The sequence below is a fragment of the Cinclus cinclus genome, chromosome 3 (genome assembly GCF_963662255.1).
Source record: "Cinclus cinclus chromosome 3, bCinCin1.1, whole genome shotgun sequence".
In the NCBI taxonomy this organism is placed as follows: Eukaryota; Metazoa; Chordata; class Aves; order Passeriformes; family Cinclidae; genus Cinclus; species Cinclus cinclus.
In genome coordinates this window covers 112,573,933-112,582,540 of record NC_085048.1, presented here as the reverse complement: position 1 = coordinate 112,582,540, position 8,608 = coordinate 112,573,933, and the positions used below count along the sequence as shown (strand labels likewise).

Below are 8,608 nucleotides of genomic sequence, written 5' to 3'. Positions count from 1 at the left end.
ACCTAAAAGCTCGTCTGGTTCCAATGTCCCTGCCATAGGCAGGGGCGCCTTCTCCTAGAGCAGGTATCTCAAAGCCCCATCCAGCCTGGCCTTCAACACTTCCAGGGATAGGGGCAGCCACAGCTTCTCTGGGCAACCGGGGACAGTGCCTCACCACTCCTCTAGTGCAGCATTTCTTCCTAATATCTAACAGAAACAGCTCAAGGCTATTGCCCCTCTTCCCTGCCTGCCCTTGGGAAGAGGCCCTGTCCAGCCTTCTTACAGGCCCACTGAAGGTTCTGGAAGGGGCTCTAGAAGTTCCAAAAGGTCAGCAACCACCAGGAGCCGTTGGTGATCTACCGTAACCCTGGGCAGTCATGAGCCCAACATTCTAAAATGTGGGAGTTAGAGGGATGGACCAATCAGCAGGCTCTGACCCAGGTGACATCACAATGGCTGAGGAACACCTGAGGCACTTGGAGGGGCAGAGCAGCAGAAGGACAGGGCAGAGTGGCCTCCTGTCCTGCTTCCCTCTTGTCCCCTTTGGGTACTGCTGTCACTCCGTGGCAGTCACCCAGGAGCTTCTTGAGGCAGAAGAGGAGCACCTAAAGAAATGGGTAGACGTAGGCGTTTCATGAAGCTGCCTACCTGTGAACTCTCCAGCCTTGGAGAGATTGCAGAGCTAGTGACCTCTGTTCGCCTCTCACGCATCCGCGAGGGAAAGCTAGCGCTGGCCTTGAGGAGTCAAGGCTATATTGCAAAGCTGCTACAGCTTTTCCAACTCTGTGAGCACTTAGAGTACACCCAAGGCTTGCATCTTCTGTTTGACATCGTGAGAGAAATTCTGTACCTGGACAAAATGATTCTGTATAAGGTGATGTTTTCTGACGACTGCATTATGGATGTTGCCGGATGCCTTGAGTACGATCCTTGTTTGGCTCAGCCAGGATTTTACAGGAAAACCTTGACCAAAGGAGAAAAGCTTCAGGAGGCTATTCCTATCAAAGACCCTAAACTCAGGCAAAAGCTCTACCAGGTGTCCAGGGCAGAGTACATTCGGGCCATCATCATGCCCAATGCGTTGGGTTTGGAAGAGGGTTCTCTTTCTACCCTCAATTCCTTTATCAGATCCAGCAAAGAGAAGATTTTACTTCAGCTGCAGGTAAGTGTTTTTGAATGTGGCTTAGATGGGATCTGCAGAGATCCTTCCGGCTGTAGTTTGGAAGTGGTTTGCAGCTGGCGAACACCATATTCACAGGCACTTTCATTTGCACCATGTTTTGAATGCTGCAGCCAACCTGTAATCTGTTAATCTCGCAGAGATGGACTGAAAAGGTGCCTTGCAATGCTGCAGATGCAAAAGAGGGAAACTGATCCCCTTGGGATCTTCACAGTGTAGTAAGAATGGCGCAGGTCCAGTAGGGCCCAAGTTTTCTCTTGGGTGGCATTTTTTCCATCAGAAATGTACCAGTGGCTTACCTAGAAGTTTATGTGCAAAGTGCTGTCAGGGAGTCTGAAACAAATTAGCAGTGTCCTTTTCTGTCCTTTTGATGTGGGTGTGGGTGTGGCAAATCCCACACGGAGTCTATGGGGTTGGGCAGATCTGCAAAGCCTAGGGGTGGCAGGGCAGAGTAGGGAAGGAAATGTCACACTCTGTAGACATGAATTTAGGGATCATCTTTGGGGATCATGCCCTGTGGCCAGCTTTACCTGTGGCTCTGGTGTCCCGGAGATGCTTCAGCTGCACACAAGGAGTGCTGAAAAACTGGAAATGATCCTGCTGGATGTGTTCTCTAGCATTTGCCTTCTCGCTGATAAAAATAATGGCAGTGTTGAAAGTTTGACTTTGTGCAGTGTGGGATCCTCGAAAGATCATGCTTTCAGTTTCCAGAAGGCACTGTGTAACTGGTGTTGTTTTTGTGTGCTCCACAGAAGGATGAGGAATTGTTTTCTGAAGTTTTTGCACAATTAATGAACGAAGCTACATCTGTCGAGCAATGCTGTGCATTGGTAAGTCTTGGTGGTCCCTCAAAGGCTTTAAATGAGAGGGGTGAATTAGAAAGTGAAAGTGTTCTGAGAGTTCTGCAGTCTCAGAAGCACTTCTGGAGAAGCAGCCAGTACAGCACCCCACCACCCATCCCCAGTACAAATCCTTTCAGAGAGTTTTCCGACTCAAATACACAAAACTTTTTATCCCCTGTGCACCAGATGAAGTTTCTCAAGGAAATGTGTGCCGTGTCTTTCACATTACCTGAGACAAGACATGAATTTCCTCAGACTTTGGCAAAGTTGGGATTTCTTCCAATTCTTGAAAAGTTAATGGTAAGTGAGAACTTAGAATTGGTTTTAATAAAACTAGAAAAGCTCACAGCCATTTAGACTTGTAAAACATTTTTGGATCTGCTGAGCACCTTTTTGGAAGTCTGATTAGAGAGCTTTGCTCTGCTGAGAGTGGAGGTTGCTGGCAATGTCCAGAATCCAGAAGCTGCCCACAGTTCTGCTCTGCAGTAGCCTGGCTTGACCGCTCTTACTATTTTACTTTTCCTAATGGAGAAGTCTGAGGGCAGTGAAGTCCTTGTGGCAAGGTAGTCAAAAGGTGAAAGAGAGTCATGTGGAAGCTTCATTTTTGTTTTGTATTTTTTTTTTTATCAGAGAAAATCACATCCTTTAAGGAAAGGTCTGAATTCTTGTTGCCTGTAAATGGGTCTAGAAACTGTTGTGCACCTTGGCTTGTACAGTGTTCCTTTAGTACCAAATGGATAAATTGTGGACAGCAAGTATAGAATATCAATAAAGTCTTAGATATTCCAGCAAGTAGGATGTTGTGAATGTTTCCAGCCTAAGTTAGGGCTCTTACATTCACAGCAAGCCTTGTGCCCTTTCTGAAGGAAGAAAAGAGCGGGGAAAGGATTTGCCTGATTCCTTGTGGCTTTTCTGTAACAACATGATCATGTTTCTGATGAAAATTTTTGGAACAAGATGTTCTCCAGTTTTTAAGCTGCCTCTTCTTTGCAGCTTCATGGAATAAGAAATACCAAACTTTATTTACTCTAACAAATTAATCTTTCTTTCTTTCTTTCTTTCTTTTTTTTTTTTTTCTATGTGAGGGAGTGGATGATCTGCGAGTTAGATCTGCTGCTACAGATATATTGTCTGATCTAGTAAAATTTAGTCCAGCCACAGTCCACGAATTTGTCATGCAAGAGGCCCGACAGAGTGAGAATGTGAGTAAAAGTGGTTTGGAGTTTGTGGAATAGGCCAGTTTTGGGGCAAACAGGATAATAACCGGCAAAATGAAACCTGAATTTTTGTGTTTTGGTTTAACTTTTATTTTTAAAAAATGGCAGAAAATGGGGAATTCATTCCAGTCTTGTAATTACTTTGTGATTTCTTTCTTTTGGATTGTTTTGCAGGATACCCAAGTCATCTTTGAGGTCATTAAGCAGATAATCTGTAGCCCCGACCCTGAATTTGGAGGCAACAGTCAGTTAATGGAGATTTTGTGTGCACTGATCGATCCAGAGAAAATGATGGACACACTTAGTGTAAGAGAACATGAATGGCAGAAGAGACGTCTTGTTAAGTCTTGTCAAACTTAGAAGCCTGATATTTTCTATGGCTGTGACTGTGGGCAGAGGGCAAAAAATTATAGGGTTTTTCAATGGAGTGGAATGTGTTCTGACAACAACTTTAATTAAGCCAACCATAAGATAATTTTGCTAATGAGACGTATGTGTCTGCGGTATTGTGCCAGTATTAAACCACACAGTCCCATGTGTCAGTGCCCTAGAACTGTCTGACCATAGCTCTCTCCACCTGGACGATAAATCCTGAAAGATTTGAATACATTCCAATGGGCCAGAATACCTGTGAAATGGTTTACATGTTGTTCTGGGCAAAACTACATGCCTTTCAGAATGGTTTAAGGACACTTTTTCCAGCACTTGGAGTCACTAATGCTTTTTCCAGTATATAGTTGCATCCATGCTGGGGATTCTTGTAATGACAGCTCGGTTGGTTGGATGTCCCACAAGTTTTTCCCAAAAGCAAGACAATTGATCTTGTGTGAAGACAGTTCTGCAGACCCAAAGAACTCCGTAGAATTCTTTGTAGGCTGCTTCTGCTGTTACCACTCCTTTGAATTTAAAAGGTTGCATGTGAATGCCAGTGTTTAATGAAGTTGTTGTTGTTTCAGCTTTTAGAAATATTTGAATTTCTCGATATCTTCTACGACCGCTACATTCATGTTCTCACTGCGCCACTTCTGGCTCATACCTCAGAAGAATGGTATGAAATAGGTAATGACAATTTAAATATTTTTCCCTTTGAAGGGCCTGGTAACGCTGCTGGAAACAGCAGTAGACCTGTGATGCCTGCTGGGAATAGGCTTGCTGCAAGCTGCTGTTCCTCCAGGGACAGGGATTATGTGGGCAGGAGTTTCCGTAGCCCTTTCCTGATGCTGTGAATGCTGGCATAGCTTGATGGCGTGCTTTGTAAAGACGTACTTCCTTCATGGATATTGAGATTAATGTCATAGTTGTAGTAGTCTAATTTGAAAGAATATTTACTGAGAAGGCAAAAAAATCCACAGTTGTGTTTGTTGTTTTCTTCTGACCCAATGTCCTGCTTCCCCAAGCAATCCAGTAAAACACATCTCCCCTGACAAGATGTCAGGAAATGCAATAGCAACTGAGCTTAGTGTTCACTGACAGTACAGGATTTATTTTTTGGTACAACTTAAGGCATGAATTTCTCTTGTAGACAATTATCAAACAGCAGAAATACTTGCCTCCGTTTTGGAGCTGCTGTCCTTTTGTGTGGAACGGCACAAGTATCACATGAGGATTTATATGATGAACAAAGATCTCCTAAGAAGATCACTGCTCTTGGTGAAATCCAAACACAAATTTCTGGCCTTGTGTGAGTATGGAACTGTTGTGATTTCCTTTTTAAAGGTTTTGTGGGTCCTGCGTGGAAGGTGTAAGTGTGCCAATGTACGCTCAAAGTCAGAATTCTTCTTCATTTGCTGAGTTTCATTGGCTACAGTTAAGGAATTTGGAAAAGCAGAGGTGGCAGCTGTCTGTAGCACAGACCAGTGCAGTTTCTGGTGAGCGGTGGATTGTTGTCTCTTTTGAAGTCTGCAGGGATCCTTTCAAATCTCCATGACAGGATCTTTTGTAATCAGATTTCTTGCCTCATTTCAGTGGGAGTTGCGTCCTTTCTTAATAATGTCCTGAATCTGGTTCTCCTTGTGGCGAGTGAATGAAATGCTGTGAACCAGGGTTTTGAAAGACTCACGGCTGGTTCTGGGAGGGGAACAAGGAAGAAGAATACAAGGGAGTTAATAGTTTAACTTCATGCCTGCTGGCAGGCATTGCTGCTGGACGTAATAAAGTAATTCATGGTTCCTCATGAACTTCTAATATCCAGGAAAGTCAGAGAAGGAAAGAAAGGTGATCTGTCAACCCATCTGCTTCTGCAGATTTGCAGGGGGGGCATCTTCCTCTTGGGATAACAGCAGGTTTTTCAGTTCTTCCACAGGAAGGTGAGAGCCCTGGCATGTGGTTGTTGAATGCCTGAATATCTTTCTTCACACAGGTGCTCTGCGCTTTATGAGGAGGATAATTGGCCTGAAAGATGAAATTTATAACCGTTACATCGCTCTGGGAAACCTGTTTGAACCAGTGGTAAATGCTGTGTTGGACAACAGCAATAGGTGCAACCTGCTCAACTCTGCCTTGCTGGAGCTGTTTGAATTTATCCAAAAGGTAAGTTCAGCAGCAGCCTCAGCCCTGACGTGTCCATGACCTTACAGGGCAAGAGGCAAAAGGCAGGTTTCCCAGATAGCAGCAAACATCCTGTTTTGATGGAACGGTCACAAATGGCATGGGGATATGTTGGTGAGTCCGTTGTCCATTTCTAAGGGAAGTTCAATAATTCTTTCTAGATTTCAGCTCTTTTCCTAAAAATAAACCTGATGGCTCCCCATTTGTTCTTGACAAGAATATTTGGGTTCTAGTCAAGGAATCGGTTACTTTGCAAAAGAAAAGCTTTCTGCACATGACCATTTGAGACTGAAGCCCTGTTTTGTTCTTATTCAGGAGGACATTCAGTTCCTTATTGCACATATAGTTGAGAACTTCTCTGATGCACTGGAATCTGCCAAATACATTCACATATTCCAGGGACTGAAGACAAAATATGAGCAAGAAAAAGACCGGCCAAAGGAGAAAGCAAACAGGTATGGCCCAGTTTCTGTCTAATGAGGATGCCACTGACTGCCATTCTGCAGGCCTGCTCCTTGGTTTTTCATTTCCCATAGAGCAGCAGAAGCAGGTGGCTGGGATTGGGGTTGGGTTCCATTCTTGCCGAAACCTTCTTGGGTTAGAGGAAACCCCCATCTACCTTTCTTTGAGTAGAGCTGATGTGGACAGCAAGTTAAGTGTTCTGCTGAGAAAACTCTCAGCTTATGGAGAGCAGAATCTTACTCTGTTCTTCTGAGTTGGGATTCAGTTTGCCTCATTATCAGCTGGCTATTTGTCAAGTTTGCGGTGAGGGTGGAAGAAGGGATGGAGCTGGACTGCCTTCCCCAAGTCACTTAATTCATTCTAAAGCTTTGGAAGCCATTTCTGTCCTGGCTGAGTCTGAAACACCAAGCAAAGCTCCAATCACTTGCCCTGTGTCTCTTGCAGGGTCCCCCCTGTATTTTCTGGTGCGATGTTTGCCAAAGAAGCAACGAGCTTTCAGGTGGATGAAGAGCTGCAGTTCAGTGAAGATGAACAGAAGGCAGCTGCAGTGCCACCAGCAAGCTCCAATGGCTCCTATCCAACAAGCATAAGCCTGACCACAGTGGTGACAGTCCCCAAGGTGGGAGAGAACTTTGGTGGAAGCTCCTATCCTCATGTAGGACAGCAGAGCGGCCTCCTGGGGCTTGACTGGGTGGAAGGCGGCACAGACAGCTATAGCCTTGTTCAGGGTATCTTAGGGATAAAGTCACCCAAATCCCTGACTACTTCCACCAAAAATGAAAGCCTGACTAGTTTAGGGGATGGTTTAAGGAGGTTAGGGTGGGACTGGAGGCTGTTGTTCATCTGGTGGGCACAGGTTAATTTTGCCTCTTCTGCTGGATTGAACTCTTCCTACTCTTTGGCTTGCTTCCCTTCCCAGCTAGTGCCCTGTGTGTGTGATATACAGGTGGGATTGCCGTTTTTGGAATCTATTCCCCATCAGGGAATGAATAAGTTTTTTTTAAGCAGACAAAATGCAGGAAGTCATACCTCTTTTGTGGCTTTTACAGCTGAGCATTATTTAAATCTTAGCTTCCAAGCAGCTAGAGAAAACTGGGGCGAGCATTTTATTGCACACCCCTTTTGACCTGGGGGCAAAAGAGATGTGCAGCGTGTATTTTGTCCATGTGGGAATTTCATTTTTGTACCTTTTCTAATTGGCAGAGACGTCTGTTTGAAGTATTTAATAATCCAGATGACAAAGACGATGAGACACCTCCAAAGAAAAGAGCTCGTTGACCATCCCAAAGGACAAAGAAGTTTGAAAATCAGAACTTTTATTCTGGGTTTTCCAGTGCTGCAACTGTTTAATGTTTAAATGCAGAAGCAGCTGCAGTCCATCACATATATCTCTCTTCTCATAGATGTTATTATAGAATTATAATGTAATGGTAATATATGTTGATACAATAAGATAATACAAGATAATATAAGTAATATAATTGATATTATGCAATGTAGTAGTAATATATAGTGACGTATGTTAGGTCAGTTGCTCCTGGAATAGTTGAAGGTGAAGCCATGTCTATGTTTTGGAGATTTAGTTAGTAGTTAGGTTAGGGTAGTAGCTAGTTTGAATTGTAGCTCTTGTTTGGAAAAAAACAGTGCTTTCAGTAGAGATATGCTAAGATAGTTTGTTGCATCAAACAAGTTTATTTCGTATTAGAGATCCCAATGGACTTGTTTTTACGCCACTTGGAAGCATGTGGCAATATTAATGCTGAGCTGTAAAATTCAGGAATTAGAATTGGACTCTGTCATTTCATAAGATGTGTTCTTTGTACTCTTGTTCTATTTCAATAAAATGTTACATGAAACCTGACTGGATGGGTTTTCTTCTTTTCCTGTGAGATACTGTTGCAGTCAGTGATGACACGCCCTATGCAAAGGGTAACCCCACTCTTGGCTTCCACTTTCAATCTGTCACAGCCAAGCCAGTAGAGGGGTTTAAAAAGATTTCTACTTGTTTTCTACTGAATTGCAGGTGACACCTCAAACTTTGCAACTATTAAATTGAAAGTTGATAACATTTAGTTGAGACATTTTATGCTGAAAATATATTTATCTTTAAAAAAAAAAATCCAAAAACCAAACCCAACCAAAACCCACCAAACTAGAATAAGTATAAGAACTGTACGACGGCTCTTGACCAAGACTGGCTTTTTAATGGTAGTTTAGACTTTCAACTCTTTGAGTTGTTCATTTCAAATGTGTTTGAACAGATATTGCCTCCCCTGCCACACATACAGAGAAATTTAGGCCTCACTTAATACGTGAGAGTGCAGGAGCCATGAAATCATGAGTTCCAAGTGCTTCTTGGAATCATCTGTCTGTTTCAGATT

The 8,608-nt window shown here is 43.4% G+C and overlaps 1 protein-coding gene across 1 annotated transcript; it reads left to right on the top strand.

Annotated features, from left to right (window-relative positions):
• The first annotated feature begins 392 nt into the window (after nucleotides 1-392).
• LOC134042052 (serine/threonine-protein phosphatase 4 regulatory subunit 3B-like) lies at nucleotides 393-7,505 on the top strand. Its single transcript, XM_062489128.1, is given in 12 exon segments — nucleotides 393-585; nucleotides 588-1,141; nucleotides 1,912-1,989; nucleotides 2,188-2,301; nucleotides 3,087-3,203; nucleotides 3,393-3,524; nucleotides 4,175-4,316; nucleotides 4,741-4,899; nucleotides 5,578-5,747; nucleotides 6,081-6,219; nucleotides 6,692-6,882; nucleotides 7,431-7,505. Coding segments are annotated over 12 exon segments (2,064 nt in total).
• The last annotated feature ends 1,103 nt before the right edge of the window (nucleotides 7,506-8,608 follow it).